The following is a 25,715-nucleotide window of genomic DNA, read 5'->3' as shown; positions in this document are numbered from 1 at the left end:
ACTCTGGACTCTGAATCCCAAGGACCTGAGTTCAAGTCTCAGTGGGGACCGTCCCCTGGCAGTTCAATGCCTCCCTGCCATCCCATCCCGTCACATCTCGGATGCTCAGCAGGATCAGCCCCGGTTAGTACCGGGTGCTGTGACAGTCCTGAGGACTTCCCTGTCACTGTCCAAGCTCACTCGGCCGTGGCAGATGGACCTCAGGGCTTAAACAGTGGGGCCAGTTCTGCGCACGCTGTGCCTCACCTAAAAAATCCACTGTGCAGGCTGGAAGGGCACACCCACGTGGGGAGAGCCCTGCCCAAATCTGTGTTCACCAAAACTGGCCATACATACAAGTTCATTGATGTAAAATATAAGAGATTAGGTTTAAAGCACAGTTTCTGTATTTCTGGAAATAGGAATGACAATTTCTCCTTATAGCTTTTACTTTGACCTGTACATTCCATCTCACCTTCAAAAAGAAGAAAGCTACAGGTCCTTCATTAATGCCATAGAAAATCTGTTGGAGTTAGTTCCATGGTTCATGTACTAACCCTGCAATGATCAGAATTTCTATTTTTAAAGAACTTTATGTTTTTTCCTTGCAAACACTTTTTGCTCCCTCCAATTTATTCACACATGTTTGGTATCAGCCTGGTTTTAATAACTTCAGTCAGTGAAAAGTTATGCCTTCCTCAACCACCAGTAGTTCCCTGCAGAGTAACACAGCAGACTGCAAGAGAGCAGACCAGTTGTTATCTATTTCAAAACACATAAACAAAATGTATGCATTTGTAATTTTTCCTTTTTTACAGACTTCAGTAATTACTGATTAACCTTACACTGTATGCTCTAGAAATAGCAACTGAAACATTATGAAGAGAATGACAATTACCTACTGTGGTCAAGAGATGCTGCAACTCCTTCCTGTCAGCATATAATTCACATACCAGAGTGGAGAGCATTTTCATGGAGTTCAAAAGCAGAAAACCATCTATGATTTTCCTGCTCATCAGTTAGTCTTCCACACAAATTCACATCGGGTTTTGTAGTGCTTTCCCTGGAAGACATTCTTGGGGTACTTCCCATGGTTCTCTATGCTGTACTAACCCAAGATGATCAGTAAATACCTTTTGAATGAGATTATTAAGAACTTACTTGTTTCACAGGGTACAGACAAGAGGAAATTTAAGTTGGATATCAGAAAAAAATTCTTTCCAGAGAGAATAATCAGGCATTGGAATGGGCTGCCCAGAGAGGTGGTGGATTCACCATCCCTGGAGGTTTTTAAACTTGAGATTGGATGTGGCACTGAGTGCCATGATCTGGGAAAGGGACTGGAGTTGGACCAAGGGTTGGACTTGATGATCTTGGAGGTCTTTTCCAACACAATTGATTCTATGATTCTGTGAATACTATCAAACTTAATGTGGTTTATCCTGCATCTTTATTGTAAGTTTTGCAGATAATATGCTTGAATGGAGTTAATGAATCATGGATTATTTCTAGGCACATCTCACAAGGTGCCTTCTAAAGTAATTTTTTTTAAAAAAAGCCATAGAAAAGATGAACATTGATGCTCAGCTGTGGTAAAAGTTATTCAGGAAGGATGTTAATGTGAGGTGGCAATTGAGTCAAGTAGGCACATGGCAAATTATGTTTCCTGGACTGCATGAACAAAAAAATTGTCAAGAGAAAGAAAAATGCAGTAATGAAACAATGTGTTTAATCTGTACCTTTAATCAAAACCTTTAGATAATATATTCAAATAAAATAAATATCAATAAATAATTTTTTTCTTGAATATCTCTCACAGTGTATTTGGAAAGCAAGAAAGGAAGCTCAAAGAATGCACTCACATCCTTTTTCTTTTCCTAACAAAGTCAAGTAAATGCTGTAAAACAATATGAAATCACACAAGGCAGCCTTAGGAGCCCAAAATGGGTTTTCTTATTCTCTCAAATCCTTTCCCTGGCCTCTGTCCACCTGCCAGAACTGACATTCATCAGGCTCTTGCTGAGTAGGATAATTCATTAACCCAGACAAAAATTAACTTCTCTTCCCCAGGGCTAGTGATTTAAGTTATTTCATAAAAAGACCTAACAGGCATTACCAACAATGCAAAATAGGTCTCAAAAGCAAACATGAGAGGGAAAGCAGCTCAAGCTACATGGTACAAAAATAGTTTATGGCAATATAATATGTTACAGACTTTAACCTTCCTGGAAAAAAAAGTTTCAGGCATTTCAAGGCTGTAGAAAATCCTGGATTACTTTTGTAAAGGAGTGTGATGAACCAAGATTTAGTATTTCAAAAGCAGAGCAAGACCATTTTTGTTTGTCCAGGATCAAAACCAAGTTGGATGGTATTTTGTGTGCTGTGGTATTAGCAGAGAAAGAAGAATTACAGTGAAAGTACTGAGCAAATAATACAAAGAACATAGTAAGCATCAAACCTGAAATGTAAAATTAAGACAGGACAAAGAAGGGCAACAAATGCCCATATCCCTCTTGCACATGAATAAAAGCCTGGCCCAGTTCAGTCGTAAAGACATATTAAAGTTCAAACCCACAAATCTCAAGGTTTTACAGTAACCGAGGAAAGAGGCCGTTATTATAGGAAAAATCCATAGTACATTGAGACAAGTTAGCAGAAGTATATACCATAAAGTTGAAACATGGAGAAATGGCAAGTTTCTTTCCCCTGCATTACCATTTTAGGCTGTTTGTATCAACAATTGGCTGATACAAAGTCACTATTAGTAAGTACCACAGCCTGAGTTCAGGGCGGAGAAAGACAAGCTCTCTTCTCAGGAAGGTCTTGAAATTATGCAATTTTCATCACAATTGATAGGGATATTATCATCAGCCTTTGAAGAAGCAAAGACAGGTGTCCCCTCCAATGGTTGGCTACTCGAAGACAGGTGACAGCCTTAACTGACATCCAAGCAAGGACACAATAAAACAGACTTAGGGGTAGGGGGAAATGCTGCAGACTGATGAATATTTGCCTTTCTCTTTATATGCACCCCCAAGACATGCACTGATAACCTCACCAAAGTAGTGCTTGTTGGCAGTGGTAGGAAGATAATAAGGGGAAGAACTCTGGCTCAAAGGGATTGACATTGAAACCAGCATCCCCTTTGTTTTCCCATGGGCATCTCCACTTGCAGCTCAGATTTCCACTCCACAGTAACGTATGTCTTGTGAAGATCAGGAAAAAATCCTACTTCCTGTGTTGTGGGAGGCATAGCAACAGTGGCACTCACTAGTGGTACTTGCACAACTAAACTAATTCTGCAGCCACAAGAACTCCCATGCTACTTTAAGGAAGTGATTTTCCTAACACTGCTTAAGCTCAGGAGCCTGAACCTGTGGAGAATATTGATGAGAATGCACAATCTTATGGCACCAAATAAAATTTTTTTTGACTGAGCAACATCATCACTACTGACATTTAATACTTAAAGATGTTCTACCACATTAATAGATGAAGGGGAAATATCCTACCCTCTTCCAGCTCCTGCATACATCAAGAAAAATCCTCACAATTCTGTTTATCCCAACCAAAATGCTCTGCTTCTGGGCCTTGTCAGATATACCTTAAGGGTATGCTCTGAATACTGGTATCAAAAGCCTTGAAGGCAGAAGAGTAAGACAGAGCTGTATTGTTTCTTGTACTTTGGGAAAAGAAAGCTGGACCATCTTTTCCCTTCTTAGCCATTTGTTTTTTAAATGGCCTGCATCTGGGAAACATCTGGAAAACACACTTTATGTTAATGAAGGCACACTTTACAAGGTATGGTATTAGAATAAATGCTGGTATGAATTGCTAGAATGAACCAAAGGAGCAACGATGTAGCAGAATTCTCAGGTAATAAAGAAGTTTCATACAAAAAATAACAAAAGCTACCTCATTATGAAAGTTTGATTGCTCAGAATTGTTTACATGGGGCAACTAAGCAGACATGAAATGGCACTAAGTGCACTTTGCATTGTGTAGCAGTTACAATATCCGAATAGGCACAAGGATACCTTTCACAGTAAGACTAGGAGATTCTCCTGACAACAATAGCCTTTTCAGTGCTCTCCCCTATTCAGCATCAGCTGCAACAGTGCTTAGAAACTCCCAACACATGGCACAAAATAAATGTAATTTGCTGCAGAGAGTATTTTCCCATAACACATTAAAATTTTACAGGCTTACTAAGCACTGTAAGTTATGAAAAAGGAATTACAATTCTCTTTCATTAACATTAAAGACACCTTTCACCAACTTGAAGCTATTCAGTCTTGAGAACCAGGTCCATTCAGTGAAAAGGCTATTATTCTGTGTCTAATCAGACAAAGATTCCTCCCCAGCATGCAGATGAAAGGGATATGCTATCATCCATAACTACATAATATCTCTGACTGCAAGCAGTCATCCTGGATTTTGTAAGGTTTGATCACTTTCAAGAGAATATTGAGGCTGCCCAGGGAAGATGTAACAGCAACCTTCTTCAGTTAGTTTCCTCAGTGGGTTGAGATCATGGCTCTTCCTGCTTTCCAGGTACAGCAAATGAACACCTGCATAGAACTACCCTTTTGCTGTTCGAAGCCAAGGACCTCTGGCCAATTCATGGGATGCTTGAGCCAACACCACACCTTACAGCACCACTCCTACCTTTGATCCAAACCATTATCTTCGTACCTCAAATCAAAGCTTTATATAGCTATGAATACTAAGGGAACTGAACCTGATTAAAGCCAGTCCAGCCATGAAAAAAACCAAACATCCCTACTTACATTTTGTTCACTTTTTTCTTTATATGTATTTATTCACATGTAGATAAATGAGCAGAGTGTTTTGTCACTTATCAGTTCTTCCACTCAGTCTTATTCTCAGTCTCAGTTCTATTTTGGTTTATCTATAATTTTAAAGCTCTATTTAAGCAATTAACAAACCTGATGCAGTATTGTAGAACAAGATACTGTACTTTGTTTTAGCAAAAAGTTATAGATCTTGTTTCTTTGGAGAGATCTATAACATGCCTCAAGACAGCAATTCAAACAGGAATTAAATATGAATTATGAATAAAATGTTGAAGTTTCTCACTTAGGGGCAGAGATTAGAGACCTACACCAATTCTGGTGTACTAAAATTAACAGATATGAAGCCTTTTCCACTTCTAGTGGTAACTTACTATGTTGCTATTCACAGTTACACGTATGGGTTCTAATGCAGAGATTCCTGGCTGCAAAATGTTTGAGACAAAATTTCAAAATCTAAAACCGTATGATCAAAACTATTCATTGCAGAGCTTGAATCAGCAGCAAATTTTCACTTTGCTGATGTGACGGAATCTTTTCTCTGGTGTACTTCAAAATCTTTACAAAGTCACAATTTCAGACTCAAAATGTCTTATTTGCATATAAAATGCTATCTTCCATAATTCACATTCCCCTGAAAATAGCCCCAGAAACTGGATAGGATATTCACCTTAGAGTTAACTTAGTAAGCTGATCTATCTGATCTTCACAAGTTCAACTCAGAAGCCTCACACAACATTTTTATGTGCATTGTGGTTGCAAGTATCTTTTTTTGTTGAACATAGATTTTGGTTTACCAGAGCATTGCTTGAAAATGCACAATACACACAGGTCAACATAATTTAACACAGAATTTCAACCAGAAACCTACCACAGCCTGGTTAGGACACAAGAGTTTCAGGTATGAAATAATGCCTGTGATTGTGTAAACACAACCACATTTAGATTTAAAACTTGTTTCAGTTGTAGTAAATCTATTTAACAAAGGCAACTGTAAGCAGTTACAGTTAAAACTTTAGAATAAAAATAATAGGATATATATTACAATACTTAGTGACAAATTGTTTTTAATACCAATTTCTGTAACGTGGCTACAGGAGAAAGTTTTGCATGGGACTGATTATCTCAGCTCTCAGTCTGGTTATATTTCCATTTTAAAAAAGAATTTTCATCCAAACCCAGAAGTTAAATTTTTAATTTTCAGTTTCTTTGAACATTTTGCTCAGCTGTTCAACTAGTGCTACAAGCTCAGGGTTTCCCCCTAGGGATTCAATTTGTTTATAGGCTTCCGATTCAAGCTCTTTCAATGTATTCCGAGTGTACTCAAAGGAACCAACATTTTCAAGGTAATGCACACAGTATTTTTTTATATCTATATTCTCTGTTCTTTGACGCAGAATGTTTTGCACCTGAGTACTTTCAGGTCTTGACCAAATTGCATGAATGGTTGGGAATGAGAACTTGCCCTCAGTTAAGTCTTCACAAAAACTCTTGTTCTCACTATATTCTTTGGAGTGCAAGTTGGCATAGTCATCTCTTATTTGGAAGAAGAGACCAAGTGTGTTAAGAAGTGGCTTTAAGTCTTTTTTGTAATTTGAGAACAGCTGCATGAGGCCTACAGCTAATCCGAAGAGCCCACCTGTCTTTTGCAGTACCATGGCTTTATATTCAGCCTCCGTAGGACAGGTGTAAGTATCCCTCCAGTAAATATCCAGGCCTTGACCTTTATGGAGTTCCAAAAGTTGACGGGTAAAAACTTTAACAGCATCTGGATGATCAAGAGTTAAAACCTTCTCTAAGCCAAGAAAATACACATAATTAGCACAGTTGATTACAGATGGAATTCCATAGATACTGTGTGCCACTGGAAAGCCGCGTCGTAGCTTTGAGTTATCTTCAATATCATCCACAAGTAGACTTGCATTGTGCAACATCTCTGTCACTTCAATGATAACCTATTACAAGAAGAGAAAATTGTTAAGTCTGACACCGTAATTTCATTCCCAGTTTTGCAAGACCTTTGTTAAAATGGGTACTGCTTTGAAGAATTATATTCTTTGTCACTGAGGTTCCCCTTTAGACCACTTGCTTTTAGTAATAGTACAGATTTATGATTGTCTTCATCAGACAGTCTGCTGCAAGTGCTGGATCATGTGGTCTGTCTTTTGTGTAATGTTTTCAGATAAAGTTAACTTATTCCCTGAAGTGTTTCCACCCGCGTGCTTCTCTTCATTGTTGCTAGTTCTAAAACAGCCACTGCCTGGGAGTCTGTTACTGAAAACATGATTAGGGGAAAAGAAAATAAAGTGTTTTGAAATGTTTGATTCACTAACCTGAAATCTCCCCAAGTCAGTTCATGAGAGAGAGAGTATCATCCATTATCACATTCATCTCATAAACCTTGTTTTGATAAGCAGGGAGAGTTCAACTTTCTTTTCCCACACTTTGAGTGGTTATCTTCAGTACTGAGGCCTTAAAGGACAGACTATCCTCCCTGAAACATCAAGTGGAAAATTCTTGGCAGAAAGGCAACAGCTACAGTTTCTTTTGGGCAGCTTCCTACACCCTTAGTACTTGTTACAAAGTAGGCCAACTATCATTCACCACCTGAGGTGCGCAATAAACTGTTCAGAACATCAGGTTTGCAGCTGACGGCATTGGACTAGAAGTGAACATTAACAACTAAACACAAAATGAAGTCTTAACACTATCCATTGCTTTTATTGCACAGCTGCTATGCAAGCAACAGGTATATTCAGCACCTGCTTAAATGGAAATAAATTTATGCATTTAAAACTGCATACTGTATAAACTCACTGCAAAACACATCTGATTAAGATATGATTTTAAAGCTAATGAACCAATTACACTTGCTAGCTACAAACATTGAATTCAGTCAACACTCATCAAAAAACCTGCTAAGGCCTCCATAAAATAGCAGCAAGTACTTAGTATGGTCCTGTTTGGTGGGTGCTGTAGGACAAAATAATAAGGACTCCCACCTGATGTTCTGTGATTATTGTTCCAAAGATTAAAACCCAAGACTCAGGAATTTAATTGCTTTTCCAAGATATGACTGCAAGAACAACCTACTTAAGTGCTCATGACTCACCTACCAGCAAGAAGTAAGCCCTGCTTAGACCTGTAAAGACATGCTGTTGTTCATTGACTTGAAATGAAAGCAACTTCATATACCTATTTGTTTGAGTATCTTTTGGTCCATTACCTCATTCTCTGGACTATGAGGATACTTTCCTTGCGTTCTGTGAATTCCTTGGATAAGCCTATTCCAGCATTTCTCTTGCTAACCTATTCCATATCACTATCAGTTTCATGACCCCTTGCAGCTTCTATACAGTCAAGGTTTAATGGAAACAGTTTGGACCAAGTTTTATGGTGAACTTAAGACAGTGTCAAAAATGCTTCAAAGGTGAAACTAAGGAATAGTTCAGGTGTGAAATAGTTCAGATAGCAGAAAAAGCTTATTTTATACAACACCAGGAAGCAGCCCAAGAAAATGAAGACTGCTCTTCATAATGAAAGTTGAAGACCCTGTAGACAGTGTTATGTTTTCTTACAACCTGAACTATCTAATCAGCACCTGTTGCACTATCAGTTCAACACAGAGTTTTTCTAACTCCTTATCCGCAATAGCTTTAAAATTTGCTTGACCCCATACAGTGCCATTTCTTAGGAGAAAGTTCACCTGACAAACCCAGTGTTCTCTAATGCAACAAGCTAAAGTCTCTCAGTGCTGCACCAGATGTGTAAGAGAAATTCAGTAAGTGGTGGGGGTGAAGAGACCACTTGGCTGGGGAAAAAAGTAAATCAGTGGCAGTTAACTGTAAAATCAACTGCCAAGGAACAGTAGTCTCAACTCTATCATCTGAATAAACTACATAAAGGCAAATAATCTAAGGTAAAAAAAGGTCTCAGAATGAGTGCCAGAATTCAGATTTTTAATTAAAAAAAAATACAAGTAGCTGGAAGGGAATCAGGCTGTTAGACAGAGGGGACATCTTAAGAAGATTATGAGAGATGCCAAAAAGATGACCAGAGGTGGTCCTCCAGACCTCAACCATCCTTAGTTATTAAAGTTAGTACAAGAATGCACAAAGGCTGTAATAACTGTGTCAGGATACAGATTAAAAGATGACAGGGCCTGGGGTTTGTCCTCAAAGACCCTGAAGAATAAAAATACTAAGTTCTACCACAAACAACTTAAGTAGTAAAGGAAACATTAAAGCACTGCTTTTCTTCATAAAGATAATTCAAACAAGTGGTCCAAGCTTTCAGTAACAGTTACATGAGCATCAGTTTAAACTGACAGAACAGGTAACTCCTGTTCATACAGACACACTGCAGCTTTAGTTCACTATAGCACTAAGCAAAAATGGACCACACTGTCATGGGTGCTCCCCGAAAGGGGAAGAGGCAATAGTCAAACTGCAACATAAAAAATCCTAGTTGAACAGAAGGGTTTGTTATAATGGAAGGGGTTTAGCATGAGAAGACACACCCTGGCAACCTGCAGAAAGTCCTCTGTCAGATTTTCAAACTGAACAAGGCTCCCAGAAGCCTCAAGGAGATACAGAGAGAGCTCTGCTTTAAGAAGAGGGTTGTTCAAAATAACTTCCAGATGCTCCTTCCAATTTGAATTCTAATCTATGATATTACACTAAACTCACACATACAATACACAGGTTGCTATATAATATCTTTTATTTGGGTATGTATCTGAGCACAAAGGCTGAGTTGTAGCTGAAAGACAGAATAAATATGACTGAAGAGTTAAATAGGCAGGTTGAAAAATTACTAGATTATGAATGCGGCCACTTAAACCACTTTGCTACTTGAGGGTTATGAAGTGTCACTCAAGCCACCCTAACAATGACTCCTTCACAAATTCTAAAGGTACTTTCCTCCACCATTAATGAAATTACCAAGGGACCAATGAGGTTAAGTGTCAATACCCACAACTGATTATTTTCATTCCTTATATCATCTTGGACACAGAATATTTTGCATTCTCTAGATGCAGTTTAGCCAAACTGCAGTCTAACCTAAGAAAGCGGATCATTTTCATTTGACAAGCCACAGTGTTAAATACACAGCCATGCACCTTGCACAATTTCTCCAAAGCAAAAGGGAACAAGAATTCCTTGTATAATGCTTCTCATCAGAGAGTAAGGACTGTAATCTGTATGATATACCAGTCACAGTTGTAGCGTTGTAAAGGTGATTTAACTGCTGTCTTTGATATTCTTGTATCCAAATATCAAGATTTCATTTTCAATCACTACATTTGTGTAGTTTACAAGGTAACTGTCTAGTTTCTTTCCTAAGTCATTAAAAACTCAATAACTGAGTTATGTTAAGTGGGTAACAGTGATAGCTGCTTATCTACAACTTCAAAAAGGTTGAACACACTTGGAAAGAAGTAATATTCTACAAGACAGAAGTAATTTCCTTAGTGTTGCATAACAGTAAAAGCTTTGCACTGAAGTAGTTTACCTGAAAGTTTACTTTACATTCAGAAATTAGTGCAATTTCTGATTAATTTATGCTACATATGAGAATCATCCATTATCAGTAATCTTGGAAGAAAGATAACAACCTTTTAAAAATAATTAGCCAGTACCTGTATTTTATCTTCTGGAACATTCAGCCAATGGTTAAAGGCCTGTGACAGCTTGGTTCTCACTTGCTTACCTACAATAAAAATATTACAGGTATTTATGAAAATAGCAACAGCTAGAGCTGATTTGAGACCTGATTAAGAAAACTGATCAGTGTCATGAACCAAAAGTGGAAAATATGTCAGTGCATCCTTTGTTTCCTCATTGTATAAACATCAATTAGCAGCAGTTTCAATTTTAAACATTTCACAGTAATATGCAAAGCACATATTTACAGATTACTATATTTAGCTTTGACAGTTTACTTAGTAAGGGATCCTGAGTATGCTGGTAACCTGTACAGACCAGCTTGCTACTTCTGGAAATAAGCCCTAGTTTGCAAGGCATGTTCATTTCACGAGTAAAACACTTCAATTATGATTCATTATTAGTGAAACTATGGGTATCTGTTGATTGTGTATTTCTCTCAACTTTTAGTTCTTTCTACTGTAGTATTCTGCACTTGCTACTGAAAACTTCTAAAACAGCAAAGTGACGTTTCATATACTTACTAAATAACTCTAAACAAAAATCTAAACAGAATATTCCAAACAGAAATGAACTTTCCAAGAATTCAGATAGTTATCTTATACCCAAGAAATCTGCCACAAATCCTAGGATTTGGTCTGCTTTGGTTGAACCTATTTTGTTGGAGCCAGGCAGTCACCTTGCTTCACAAGAATGAAAGACAAGATCAAATGTTAAATTTTAGTGTTAAAATAAGCAGTACTATTCAACCCAGATACAATTTACATGACAGAGTTAATTTCAAGAGAAGTTAACCTCTATGCCTATAAATTACTGATATCAGTATTCTTTAATAATTGGCTAGTATTCAGGTACAAGTATTTTTTCAATGTCTACTGATGTTCAATGTGAAATTAAGTCATCCCTTACCCACACTGAGACAACTCTGCTCTGAACTCTGAGAAGCTCAGCTATCTATAAGATCTTCAAATAACTTAAAGACAGTTTTAGAAAAACAGCTCTGCATATGTAGCTCATAAAGAAGGCCTTTGGAAAAAGCTTTAAATAAACTTCAAAGCAGGGCATCATAAGTAGAGGGCTCCATATTACTTGTCTCAAGGTCTACTGAGACATAACGATTCTGCAATATTAGTCCTCCTGTTGATAATTCCATTTTGCCTATGGCACTGAAGAAATGTCAACATTTGAATCTCTCCCTAAGAACTTTTCTACTGCTGTGTGACCAGCATATACAGAACAGAGTAATAAAAATGGTTAAATTCTGCAGTGATATTCCCTGAAGAAACTGGAATGAGAATTTTTCATCTTCTAATTATGTCTCCACCAGATAGGCAATAGCTTTGTGGGCTAGGTTGTACAGCAAGGGTGATAACCTTCCTCCCTGGATCAGAGGTCTGCAGTTTTTTGTCTCAGTTCTCAGTAAGTTCCACTGCTTCCCATCACCACTATCTTTTGGTTTCTCTAGAAGAGATTAACAAAATCATCCTTTCCACCTGCCAACAGCTTTGTCCTCTGGTTCTGTCTGTCCTGTGTGAAAGAGCATTCTTACCTGGACATACAGTCCTTGGCTTGTTTTCTCCATTTTTGTTTTCTGTGCTGTTTTAAACACTTAAACACTAACGGGCTTTCTACAGAAGGGAGAGATTGTTTTGTCTCTCCTTGAGAAAAACTGATACAAACATCTGCCAAACTGTGTGGTTTGCCAGTTAAGTACTAACAAATATTTCACTACATTCATAAAGAAACCCACTCGGAGATAATATCACATTAAGGAAGTACAGCTTATCTACAGCTGTTTATACACTTCTAAATTACACTGATACAGACAATACCTACTTTTTTATACATTAGGCAGCTAATTCTGTTTTTCTGAATGTGTTTCCGAGGAAATATGCTTACAGAATGCTGGATGTTCAGCAACAAGCATTATTTCATCAAGAGGAACTTGACTACTAGTACACCATCTAAATGGATTAGTAACATGAGAAAGTATTTAGCCACTTCAGTTCCTTAGTACAGACAGCATTTGAAGTGTTAGACTTGTGCACCTTGACTAGCCAGACTTCCTAGACACTGACTACTCAAGTTGAAAACACTATCTGTATAGTGAAGCAGTTAATCTTTCCTTTTACAGGTGCAGATTTGCTTGTCTTCTGAAGGATAAATGCCATTTCTTCTTGTTCTAAAGTCAATCTTTCCTGTTCTATGTCATAGTACAGCAATTTTCTGTATGCATATTTTATGCCTGCAGCCATGCTGTGATGGCAAAAGACCAAACGTCTCTAATACAGGTCTCTAAAGAGTAGATGCGGAAGAGTCCATTCCTTGCCACACCTCTCCTCTCCCCACACTAGAGCAGACAACAATACAGGGAGACTGGGATAAAACACAAATGAGCACTGCCAGAATTATCTAGTTTCTTCACTGTCACATGTCCCTGCTCTGTTAATTATTCTAAGCAGGCTATTGTAAAATTGAAGAACAGAGGTCTAAAATCCAAAATTAGACATTCCACCTACTGTATAGAGCTGTAATAATAGACATCACTGCACTTAGCTTTTATTGAAGCTATGCTGGATCCATTTGGTTTAATCTGCCTAAGATTATTACCCAGTATTACCCACATCAAACAGCAACTATGTAAAGGTTTTCTCCTATGTCATGCTGAGTGGAAAAGGTGAGGGGAAAAAAAAAGTCAGAAAGCAAGAGATTCATTCTGACGAAATTCCTTCTACAGATAAGAATGTTAAAGCTTTATCCTTAAAGCAAATATCAAGTTAGATTAAAGGTGTACTGAGGACATTCCCTCTACCTCTTCAGATGAGATGCTTCTCATCTGGAAAAAAAGTCAGTCAACTTAGTCTCTCTATACACAATTGTTCTTGAGACAGGGAAGACCCAAACTCCAGACCTCCAGCTGTGGACAGGCTCTTGGTTAGTATTTCTTCACTCTTGTTGCATTAAAGTAACAATAAATTATGCCCTTAAGGCAGCACCCCATTTACAAAGAAAGTACATGAAAGGGCTAGAACAGAATGGGAAAGAGCAGAGGGACTATTAACCTAGCCCCCATTAGAGCCTCACTAAGCTAGTTCAACTCATTAGTCCAGCAGAGAACTCTCCTTTTTGCTATGCTAGCGTTCTGCCAGCTTTATGCACTGAGTCAGCTTATGCAGTGGATCTGCCAGAGTCGGTACAGGGCGAGCAGCAGATGCTGAGGACCAGAGAAAGGGGGCACTGCCCTTCTGAAGGAAGCAAACCACTGTATTACCTCAGCTTTATTGTACACTTGCACATTTAGTTGCATCCTCTGATGGATTAAAACTAAATGAATGAAGTCTCCAAGCAGACCTCCTCAAGAAGCTACAAGAACACAAGTAGCATAAGCAAGATGCAGGAAGACAAAAGAGAGCAGGCATGAACACTTTTAACCTAGGCAGCCATTTGTGACAGAGTAAGGTCACTGACAGAATTCTCCATCTTAACTTCCCTCTTCAAAATAGGGTTAACCAGTGAAGTGTTGTGATCCTGACTTTGCCTTGTTCCTTCTGACAATCCTGAATGCCAGTACCTCACGGTCACTGCAGCTAAAGTTGCCTCCAGCCTTCATGTCCTAACCAATTCTTCCTTGTTTCTAAGTGTGAAGTCCAGTACAATGCCTTCTTTCATCAGCTTCCTGATCACCTGTGGTAGCAAGAGGTCATCAATGCATTCCAGAAACCTCCTGGATTGCCTGTGTCCTGCTGTGTTGCTTTCTCTACCAGTGAGGTAACTGAAGTCTCTCATAAGAATCAGGGCCTGTAAATATGAAGCACCTTGCAGTTGTCTGAAGGTTTCTTCTGCTTCTTCCTGCTCAGGGAGTCTACAGTAAAGACTCATTATAGTGTCACCCCATCAATCTGTCCTCTGATCTTAACTCAAACTCTTAATAGGCTCATCAGACAGTAGAACTTCATGCAATTCAGCTGCTTTTTCACATAAAAGACAACTCCCACCCCTTGCAGTCCACATCTATCTACTGCAGTACTCTAGCTGTGTGAGTTATCACAGATCGGACACTCCAATAAAACTACCACCCTGTAACTGCATGCCAGCCTCTAACTCCTGTTTATTCCCAATAACATATGCATTTGTGTGAGGCACTTCAGAGAGGCATCCAATCCTGCAGATTCCAGAAAAAGTGAGAGCTTCCCCTACCATGTTGTTCTGTTCATACTTGTTGGAGTGCTGGGATGATCTGCTTTCAGCTCTGAGATTACAAGATGTATCTTGCTCACATCAGCCTGTACCCTTTGTTCACAACTTCACTAATTCCTTACTTGACTGTGTGTAGTCATTTTCTTCTACTGTCATTTCTTCTTTAGCCCCTTCTCGCCACATTGCTCAGTCTGTTAGCAAAGACACTTGTGACCTGACTTGGATAGGTGGATGCGATCTTCTCATGGCAGTCCTTGCTCTACAAAGGGAATCTCAAGGCCATGAGATTCAAAACTCTGCTAAACACTATGAGCTGTGCAACTAACTAGCTGTTGACAGGCAGTATCTGTTTATTCCTCTTGATGGTGAGAGAAAGGAGGTTGAAGATCACAGAGAAACACCACCCTGCTTCCTGTGTTCTTGACCCTCATTTCGAAAGCCACACAGTCTTGCTTGATAAGCTTAAGGCACTCCCTTGGCTATACCCACTAATGCTCAAGTAAAAGAGCTGCAAGGTTAAGTAATTTTAAAGGTGAAATACACCTTGGCAGTCCTTCCCTAAGATCCAGAAACAGCAGTAATGGAGGTGTGATCCAAACTCTGTGTGACTCAAACTAGGCATGTGAAAGTGGTGTACCTGTGCAAAGTTTGTATTGAGTAACAGCTGAAGAAACAGCAAACCTCCTTAACACACTCAGACGTGGAAGTCTCCATCCCTTGCAAGAGTCAGTGTCTCCACTACTATCACTTGCTGCTGCCCCAGGTGATGCTTAGTTGTATAAAACCATTGAATCATTTAGATCTACACAGAGCTTCCAGCCATGTGTCTTCTTTTAGTGTACTGAAACAATCTGGCAGCTGCACATCTGCTCAAGGAACAGGAATCCTTCTCCTGGTGCCAGAAGCCATCAGTTCCCAGCCTTCACCACTGTGGGTGTATACATCTCCCAACATGATATACACAGACTATTCCTGCCTCTTCTTCAATTTATCTGGAGGTTTCAGACTCTTGAATCTGCAGTGTCTTGTAATTTTTGTTATTTCTGATGCTGTACAAGCCTGCTGACCTCCTTCTGCTGCTCCTCTGCTTGGTGACACACTTTTTCCAGCACTACACACCTTTTAGGGGCAGTGATATCACCCGCTTCTGGCCAGTGGGTGTCCCCAGGCACCCCTGCAGCTCAGAATCTAGAGAGCTGCAGCCTCCATCAGGGCTTGGCCCAAGCTGAGGCCTCTGAGGTGCCAGGTGTAGCTGTGCCAGTGGTAGGGATCATGCCCTGTGGTGCATAACTACTTCACCAAGCTGGTCAAGTTCAACAACCCAGCAGAAAAGGCTGAACAACAAAAGCCAGTCTTGATGTTTAGCTTGCTGAACAAGCCCAGGAAAGACTGCAGCCAAGACCAGAGGGATATGAAAGGGAAGATGCACAGTCATGAAAGGGATCAGAATCTACCCCTTTCAACAGCAAGCTGTTGACTGTATCGGTTTTACAGCAATGGAAATTCCATATACTCCTTAGTGCTTCACAAACAGCTACTGCTGTTAACTCAGACAGTCAGAAATAAAAGATTCACCATGTGCCTGAATCAGGCCACTTTTGAAACAAACCACAATGGAATTTGTGAAAGTCAATTCTGTAACTTTATGAGACTAAATGACAGAATACCAGATTAAGTAGACTATTGCTAAAAATCGGGATGGCAATGTTTTCCTACAATGAGATTTTATAAGAAAAGTTACTGTTTCAGAACATATATTCTTCTCCCTAGCAATAATGTCTGCTAACGAAGGAATAAACATTAATTACCATACTAGCAGTTAAAATAGCAACATAGTATACACCTTAAGCAGAGTAGCTTCCCCATCCTAGTGCTGTTGGAAGAAAATATACAAGCTTACTTTACATACGGTCCCTAAACTGTTACCATTAAAAGTCTTATTTCAGTACTGGGAAGCAGAGTAATCAACTCCTTGTATTGAGGGGTTAATCCTTCACAATTAAAAAAAATTGGGCTCTTACACTATAGACAACACTAGCAAGCACCTTCCCTCCCCTCCTCCCAACCTTAATGCTGTTACACAAACCCTCTTCATGTAAACAAAGTTAGATATGTATCTAAATCCATTCAATCATAGGTTACTGAAGTGCTTGGAGAGTTTGTTTAACTAGTCTTACAAGATAAGCAACTGGACTACTGCAGGGCTGGAAGAGTATATTTGACACTCAGCCAAGCTTTTTGCCAAAGCCCCTCAGAGCTCAAACTGATCCCACACAGAAACAGCTCCTTGTCCCTGTCCTTGTGTCAGCTCACTAACACGACAAGAGATTAACCAAGCAAGTTTTTAACAGATTAAGTGATTGGTACTACCTAATAATTTGATTAGCAAGCTGAGAACTGGCACAAATCAAGCAGCAGGAGTACTGCCAGAAGCACTGAGGATAGAATGAAACTGTCTCTTTCAGTAAGAGCTTGTTAGATTAGCTCAGGGCATCATTTGGGCACCACCCTAGTTATGAACAGCACTTATATGCCCATTTTTCGCCCCGCTTCTCAAGTATTGGTGCTGATACCGACTCCAAGGTTCACCCAAGTAACTGGCTCCGTTCGATTTGTACTTGGCACAGCTGATCTGAGGCAATACTAGTGTTTCAAAACCAGTAAACACCCAGCCACATGATTGTGAACCCTCACTGCTGCACCTGTTACTCAACAAAAGCTGCTTTCCACAGGTGTCACTTTCATCTGCCTCATTTAAGAGAAGTATTCCCTTTTGAGTCACACCTCCATTACTAAACAGAGAGAAATGTATCTTGTCTCTCACCTTCTCCAAAACCAACTAAATTGCCAAGTAGACAACATGGTAAAGTGGACTATCAGATTTATGATTCTTTAGCAGGACAGGATATAAAACACCTGCACTGTCAGCAAGTGTAATATTACATAAGCCACCAATATAGTTATCAGGGTTGAATTCACAAAATAGCCACAGGACTCAAGGTGGGAAGGTAAAATGTATATCCTAGATGTACCATTTAAGGTGAAAATTAACTGAAGAGCTGCTAGTCAATCACTTTTGTCTAAAGAAGCTGCCTTGGGCACTTTGTGCCTGTTGTACATTTCCTACTAGGAAGCAAAGCCTTTTTTCTTGGTACCTACAATAGCTTTAAAAAATATTAGCAGCTAAATATGCAGAGGTGCTACAACATACCTTGGTTAATGAGATAATCTAACCAAACAAAAAGTACACTTAAAGATGGTGTTGGAGGAAAGTAAATTTCTTCAGGATCAGGTCTTAGAAAGCTCTCTGGAATACCAGATGCATTCTCAAGGTAGTTCTCTAGAAAGACCATCACCAAGTTCAACATAAGGAAAAGGAATACACGTGAGGAAGTGAATTTTCTGGCTTTAAAAAGGCATGCAGCTGCCAAATTCTTTCATTTTCTCAGTTTTTAACTTAGTGCTAACTGCCAAGTCAAATGAAATCACTAATGTAAGCAAGAAAATCCTGGATATTTGTAGAGATTAATAATGAATTTCATTATACACAGGTGTAATGAATTAGGACCCACAGCGCCCACCCTGCTGATATACAGATGTTAGTGCAGATGTGCAAGAGCCAATTAGTAGCATGCCTGTGATTTATAATGCTACTTGTCTAGGCAGAAGGTCTTCTACTCTGGTCAAATATAACTTTGATTAGGATTATTTTCCTTCATATTTACGCATATTTTGTATCTTCCTTAATTCCACCAGCACGCAATATAGGCTGCACAGAAGGCAACCATGTCCTAATGCAATAGTCCTAAAAATAAAGTTTTTCTGCCACTATCTTTACAAAGTTAGTCACTTTGATAGCTTGTATGGTCTTCCTTACACTTTAGGCATACAAGTAAAAGTCACAGCAAACAATCTGACTGTTTAGTCAGAGACTTCCAAGGCATATCCATACAGTAGTTTGCTGTCAAACTGCCTCCTGGATTCTGCCACGTAGGTGCTGTTCAAGACTAAAAATTTCATGTGAATGTATTGCCAGTAACCTGATACTTCACATGGTTGAACCTCTGACAAGTGAAGCAATCCATGGGCAGCTGAAATTTGCCATAAAATCTGGCTCTACACATATCAGGGAGAATAAATTACACAAGAGAAACAAGCTAATACAAAAAAAACCCAAAAAACACACCAACAATCAAAAAACCCTAAAACAAAGAAATAAAAAAACCCCCAAAGAATTCCCCCCACCAAAACCTCAAACAAAAACTCCCAAACAAAACCCACAACCCACTGAGTTCAGTACATGAAGCAGATAAAAACAAAACATTATCAGGCCTGAGTTTAAGAACAGAATCAAGTCTTCAGTACTTGCTCTTATCAGTTGTTAAAGCTAGCAAATCAGCTACTCTGAATGGAAAAACAGAGTAACTGAAATACTATTTACACTACAAACAGACTCAAGAGCTATTGTACCAATCTCACCAAAAAGGGTGGTTCTACAGAAGGAAGGAAGAAAAGAACAAATACTGAAAAGTATTACCTTTTGTTACTCTTAAATCCACAAATCAAGAATGGATAAACTCCTTGGCTTATATTTCCCAAGACAAAAGTTGCTATAAAACCAATTTTGATATTTGCAACCAACACAATACAAAGAAACTCGCCTGGTAGTTGAAGTAAATACTGGTACGGCTCTAGGATTCTTTTAGATGTTTCATCCATCCCATCCATTTCTTTATTTCCTAAGAGATACTTCACTGTCAAAGAAAGCATTATTAACATGATTTAGATCAAAATTTAGGGAAGTAAACAATAGATGCATATAATTAAAAAGTCAGCTGACTTCCAGGTTAGGTACAAATATTCCAATTTTGCACACAACACCTTCAGTTAATGGTACCTTCAGTATATAAACAGTTTTCAGATGTCATTTAGATAGGAAACACATATGTACTGATTACAGTTTTCTTTAATTACTTATGAATAGTTTAAATCAACCCCATGACTTTGTTTACTCTTTTCTATGTACTACTTGAAGGGAAGTTCTAGCCAGGTGGGGGTTGGTCTCTTTTCCCAGATAGTCATCAATAGGACAAGGGGGCACAGGCTCAAGCTCTGCCAGGGGAAATTGAAGTTGGAGATCAGAAAAACATTCTTTCCAGAGAGACTAATCAGGCATTGGAATGGGCTGCCCAGAACGGTGGTGGATCCACCATCCCTGTAGATTTTTAAACTGAGATTGGACGTGGCACTGAGTGCCATGATCTGGTAAATGGACTGGAGTTGGACCAAAGGTTGGACTTGATGATCTCGGAAGTCTTTTCCAACTCAATCGATTCTATGATTAAAGGGTTTAGCTGATAAGCTATTTCAAACATTACTACTCACAACAATGAAGCTCCACTTCAAGTATTTAAAGATGCTCACACAAAACCACACATAAAAACTCATACAAAGACACATATAAAACCTCATATTAGACCTCTCTAAATGCTTTCCCCGTATAAAAGTAGAGATGTATAAGAGCAGAAAATACACCTCAGACCGAGGCAAGCTACAGAACACCAGCTTCAGTCTTCTGATAGACTTTCTCAATCTTATCTTAGAAGCCAGAACAGAAACATACACTTCTCTTACCATCATTTAAGCATACAGACAGCTTTAGCACTTTCCCACATGCTATAGATGTAATAGAGTCTTAGAAGAAATCTTTTAGGATCCACAGCCTACAGAGTAGTTTAACAACTTCCTATTGATTAAGTTTCAATTCACATACTTATCTCTACCTGCATTTTTAGACTGTTTTCTGTAACAGATTTTCTGTCCTTTCACCTCTAGCCTTCCTTGCTGCACTGCAGATGCAGCAGCTCAAAACAATTCTTCTTGTGTAATTTTAAGACAGGATCTGCAGCAGTAGCACAAAGTCTCATGCTACTTCAGCATCATTTGTCACTTTGCTAGCATCCTGTGAAGGACTTACTTTTCTTCCCCTGGAGCAAGTGAATTGTTATGCAAATTATCCTCCTGATGTTGGCTAGAAAAGAGCAAATTTTCTTGCTAGTAGCTGGTACAGTGCTGCGTTTTGGACTCGGTGTGGGAACACTGTTGATAACACACTAATGTTTTGGCTATTGCTAAGTAGTACTCACTCTATATGAAGGACTTTCCAGCTTCCCATGCTCTGCCAGGCAGCAGGTGCACAAGAAGCTGGCAGGCAGCATGGCCAGAACAGCTGACCCAAGCTGGCCAGAGGGATATTCCATACCACAGAACATCAGGCCAAGTATATAAACTGAGGGCAGCTGGCCAGGAGCCAGTGATGGCTGCCAGGGTTTGGGATGGGCACTGGTCAGTCAGTGGTGAGCAACTGTACTGTACATCACTTGTCTGCCTTATGCTTTATTCCTCTCTCTCTCTTATTCCTATTATTATTGTATTTTACTTTATTGAAATTATTGTATTGTATTGTACAGCCAGACTTCCTGAACGCAGATTTGGGAAGGGCTCTCCCCACGTGACCTTCCAGCCTGTGCAGTGGATTTTTTAGGTGAGGCACAGCATGCACAGAACTGGCCCCACCATTTAAGTCCTGAGGTCCATCTGCCACGGCCAAGCGAGCTTGGACAGTGACAGGGAAGTCCTCGGGACTGTCACAGCACCCGGTACTAACCGGGGCTGACCCTGCTGAGCATCCGAGATGTGATGAGATGGGATGGCAGGGAGGCATTGAACTGCCAGGGGATAGTCCCACTGAGACTCGAACTCAGGTCCTTGGGATTCAGAGTCCAGAGTGCTCTCCTTTACACCACGGGACAGCCCACTGAAATTATTAAACCATTGTTATCTCAATCAATGGGTTTTATTTGACTTTTTTTCTCGCTTTCCTCCCTGTCCCACTGGAGTGGTGGGGAATGAGCAAACAGCTGCATGGAAATCAGTTGTAGCTAGCATTAAAACAGAACAAGCATCCATGAAAATAATTATTTTAAAGTGATATTTAGACACAGAAACTGACAGGTCTTCAATATAGGTACATTAAGGGGAGTGGTTAACGTGAACAGAAACTATGTTTCACACTTGCCTAAAATAATTCAGCAATATTTTCCCAGCAAAAGCTCAGAAAGATCAGCATGATCACTACTTCCTCTTAAGCTACCTGGACAAAGTGCTACTCCTCAACATTCATGACCTTTTCCTTTGAGTACAGCTCAGTTTCTATCTACTCCCATTCACACCCTCCAAACCCATACACATCTGTAGCAGTCCATTCCTGGAGAGCTGATGTGCATTAACAACTGTCTTCCAAGCCTAGGTTTGGATCAACTCCTCTATTTGCCTCACTGCACATGTTCATCACATGTACTGGGGCTTCAGGGGCAAGAGAGGCTACTGAAGCAAACACAGGCACCAAACAAATGCCCATAAGTCTGCACCTTTTGGGACACCTTTGCATGGTTTTTAAGCAGTGATGCCACCTCTAAGCAGCACAGCCTTTCCATTCCATCCATGGGGTACCAGCACAACGAGCAGTCAGGCCATGAAGTAACTTAATCAGATTCAACACCCTTGACTGCCTGTTTTGTAATCAGCTTGTTGGTGTAACCGAAGGGACAGGAAGTGCTTTTAATCAGCACTGCCCCTGAGAGTCAGCTGTCAAACTGTACCCTTACAGGTCAGTCTCAAAGGACTTCAGTGAGGAAGCAAAAATTAAAAGATTATCAGAATCCACCACTAGATGTTTTAAGCAGAAAGAATCTGGTAGAGATGGATATAAATAGATAGTAACAACACCCCTGTGACTATTATTTGTCAAAACCCACACAGATGGTGACAGAACTAGGTGTCTAGCTGCCCAGCTGGGCTGGGAAGACATGTTAGGCTTAGAAGGGCTCTCCTGTAAAACATTTGCTGAGAAGTACCCATTAAACTACTTCCTCCTCCCTCAAGGAATTAGGTCTCTTGCCTGTCTGTAGGACACCATGACATTCAGAATCCCCAGCCAAGCTGAAGTCACTAAATATTTGTATCTTTCTGCACAAAAAAAAGGAGTCTACCTGAAATATGGCTTATCAGCAGAGAGTTAGTCCAGCACTTCTGCCACAAGTGCAAAGATTTTTTTTTAATGAGCTCTAATGAACAAAGAGTGGATGGTAACTTACCTTCAATCACTATAGTTAAACTTTTTCATATTGGTATGCTACCATGAAATGAAGTTTTAGGTAATCTCTGCCAAGGAGAAAGAAAAATAGCCTGTACTCATCAGACAGCTACATGTCTTAACACACCCACTGAAACAAGAACAGTAAGCAGAACCTCCCGCAAACGTATTCAAAGAAAGGGAAACTTCATAAAGAAACATGTACACAAAATTTGTTACAAAGGGCTGTAAGCAAAAATAACATGATACAAGACTTATTGATCTTTGCACAAAGTTACTACATATGACACGTTTGAGAATTCTTTGATATTAAGGTTCTTCCGTCAAGGTGACTGAACAAACTGCTATGAAGTTACACTGTTGCAGAAACACTCCTCAGTGAAGACATTTAGACACCAGATCTCAATCCCCATCTCCCGAAAAAAGTGAAAGTGCCAAAAGTTAAACAATAAGTGAAAGGGAACACAAAGCCTTTTGCCAGTGAAAGTGCAAGAATCGATTACATGTATGCTTATTCATAGGATTAAAGCAGTTAGGACATTTTGCCTTTTAAACCAGCACACAGACTTCTTCCATTTCAGTTCATATGCACGACAAATTTATTCTTCCACTTCCTTCTCAATAGCCTCACATAAGCACACAGAACAGCCATGCAACCACAAGAGAGCCTACACAAATGTCTTTTGGACTGTGACAAACCTTCTCTCTAATGATCTCTTTGAAAACAAACACACGACACAAGAACAAGACGGTGAGGTGAGCATCCATAATTTGGAACTATTCTAAAGCTGTATTTGATGCTGTGATCTGGGTCTAGGAGCTTTCTAGAGGATAGAAGCAGTAGTAATTCTAGGTTACACATCAAGAAAAACCTTCCCTTTAGAACTTTGCAAAATAGCTTCTCACACCATTCCTTCCATCCCATTCCGCAGAATATTCTCCTTCTCCCTCCCAACTAGGGGAGCGTAATCACTGAAATAGTCCAGGGTAAATACACAGTTGGTACTTTAAAATGTATCATAATCTCAGTGGCTCCAATCACATTGGAGTTACATAGAAAGCAAAAGACAACCACCAAAGTCACAGAGCTGTACTGCAAAAGGAACCATCCAGAAAGTTCTTAAATCAGATCCATCACAGAACTACATGGTTGGGGGTAGGAGAGGGAAGGCCTATTTCAAAAGGAATACGAAGAAAATGTAGTTGACCATCACAGAATCAATTGGGTTGGAAAAGACCTCCAAGATCATCAAGTCCAACCCTTGGTCCAGCTCCAGTCTATTTACCAGATCGTAGCACTCAGTGCCACGTCCAAGCTCAGTTTAAAAACCTCCAGGGATGGTGAATCCACCACCTCTCTGGGCAGGCCATTCCAATGCCTGATTACTCTCTCTGGAAAGAATTTTTCTCTGATCTCCAACTTCAATTTCCCCTGGCAGAGCTTGAGCCCGTGCCCCCTTGTCCTATTGCTGAGTGCCTGGAAGAAGAGATCAGCCCCCACCTGGCTAGAACTTCCCTTCAGGTAGTTCTAGACAGTGATGAGGTCACCTCTGAGCCTCCTCTTCTCCAGGCTAAACAACCCCAGCTCCCTCAGCCTCTCCCCATAGGACTTGTGCTCCAGTCCCTTCACCAGCTCTTCTATGTATTGCTTCAGAGCAGCTACCAAAAGTAATCTGGACACTAGTCCACATTCTCATCCTAATTAGCAGAGTTCTGTTTACAGCCCTTCCTAGGCTGACACTGAACACGACCACGCATCCAGCCTGAGGGTGGGCAACTTCCCACAGGTGGAAGGACAGTCAGGCACTTTCCCCGAAGCTGCAGCTCAGTAAACAAGCACCTTTCCAAGGCCGCATTTCAACACTATGGGCAAAAGGGCATGAATATACCGCTACTGGGATCGCGCTCCCATTTTAATGGGATTTCCAGGTATAATGGAGCGCTGCAGAAGGCAGACAATACCTGTGCGGCTCCGGTCCCCGCAGGCAGGGGCGGGATGACTGCGGGCTGACCCGGGCCCGCTGCCGGAGCGCCCCGCGGTGAGAGCTCCCGTTTCACCGAGAGCACGAAGCTGCTGCGCTGCCTGTGCGGCTGCCAACTCCCCACCCAGAACGGCACGGCGAGAGCGAAGGAAACAAGGCTAAATCTCTTCGGAGTTCCCCACGCCAGGCGCAGCCCCTCCAGAGCCTCACTGACAGACCCGGCTCTCCAGCGCCATTTTAGGAGCGGCGATCATGAGTGCGGAGGACGCGGCTCCCCGCCCGCCGCCCCGTGTTCTGCGCGGCGCTGTCGGTCTCGGCCGCGGGGACGGGGAAGCGTCGCCCGCTCGCCCGCCCGCCCGCCCGGCGCAGCCCCAGCCCCAGCCCCGGCCTCGGAGCGCTCCGTCAGCCGCTCCGCCCAGCACCACCGGCGGCCCCCCTTGCCGGGCCCCTTGCCGGGCAGTCTGCCAGCCCCTCCTGGGCGGGGCGGGGCGGCCACGGCTCCCGCTCCCGCCGCAGCCGGGCTGGGCTCGGCCCCTCCGAGAGAGGCGCCCCCTTCGCTCCCTCCCTCCCACCCTCCCCGCCCCGACCCCAGCGCCCCCCGCCAGCTCTCGGGGCAGGCAACCTCACCTCGCCGCCTCCTCCCGCACAGCCTCGGCTCCGGGAGTGGCGGCGGCGGCAGCAGAGCCCGGGGCTGGAGCACCGCCCCTTTCCTTCCTTCCGCCCCGCCGGGCGCCACCTTCCCCTCCCGGGGGGAAAATGCGCCACCGAGCGCCCCGCCGCGCACGCGCCGGCCCCGCCCCCTCGGCTCCCTTGATTCGGCGGCGGGCCCCGCCTCCCCCGAGCGCGAGGCACCCTGGGAGTTGTGGTCTGCCGCGCGGCGCGGCGCCGCCCGCCGGGCATGGAGCGGGTGGCCGCGGGAACA

At 41.2% G+C, this 25,715-nt stretch overlaps 2 protein-coding genes across 5 annotated transcripts in view; both read right to left on the bottom strand.

The window, feature by feature from the left end:
* The window catches only part of EDARADD (EDAR associated via death domain), a 405,148-nt gene that overhangs the window by 378,969 nt on the left and 464 nt on the right, over positions 1–25,715 (bottom strand). The gene's annotated exons all lie outside the window — the stretch shown is intronic.
* On the bottom strand, positions 1,703–25,504 carry GGPS1 (geranylgeranyl diphosphate synthase 1). 3 transcript variants are annotated; one of them, XM_071549574.1, is made up of 4 exons: positions 25,421–25,504; positions 19,318–19,410; positions 10,435–10,505; positions 1,703–6,748 (listed from the first exon to the last, which is right to left on the bottom strand). In XM_071549574.1, exons 2-4 carry the CDS (start codon positions 19,382–19,384, stop codon positions 5,987–5,989), a joined length of 900 nt encoding a protein of 299 aa, XP_071405675.1. In that variant the 5' UTR covers positions 19,385–19,410; positions 25,421–25,504; the 3' UTR covers positions 1,703–5,986. The 3 variants fall into 3 exon arrangements, with proteins under 3 accessions (XP_071405675.1, XP_071405676.1, XP_071405677.1); XM_071549575.1 differs by lacking the exon at positions 25,421–25,504 and adding an exon at positions 24,774–25,126; XM_071549576.1 differs by lacking the exons at positions 10,435–10,505; positions 19,318–19,410; positions 25,421–25,504 and adding an exon at positions 7,127–7,505.

This window comes from Pithys albifrons, chromosome 2 (assembly GCF_047495875.1).
Source record: "Pithys albifrons albifrons isolate INPA30051 chromosome 2, PitAlb_v1, whole genome shotgun sequence".
Taxonomy (NCBI): domain Eukaryota; kingdom Metazoa; phylum Chordata; class Aves; order Passeriformes; family Thamnophilidae; genus Pithys; species Pithys albifrons.
This window is presented reverse-complemented; position numbering and strand designations above follow the sequence as displayed.

What these genes read in the sequence shown, in the direction of transcription:
- GGPS1 (XM_071549574.1), bottom strand. Translation starts at nt 19,384, where the DNA reads ATGGATGGGATGGATGAAACATCTAAAAGAATCCTAGAGCCGTACCAG. An exon ending in GTATTTACTTCAACTACCAG is followed by an intron (nt 10,506 to 19,317) that starts GCGAGTTTCTTT and finishes TTTTTATTGTAG; the next exon opens with GTAAGCAAGTGAGAACCAAG. An exon ending in TTCCAGAAGATAAAATACAG is followed by an intron (nt 6,749 to 10,434) that starts GTACTGGCTAAT and finishes TTCTTGTAATAG; the next exon opens with GTTATCATTGAAGTGACAGA.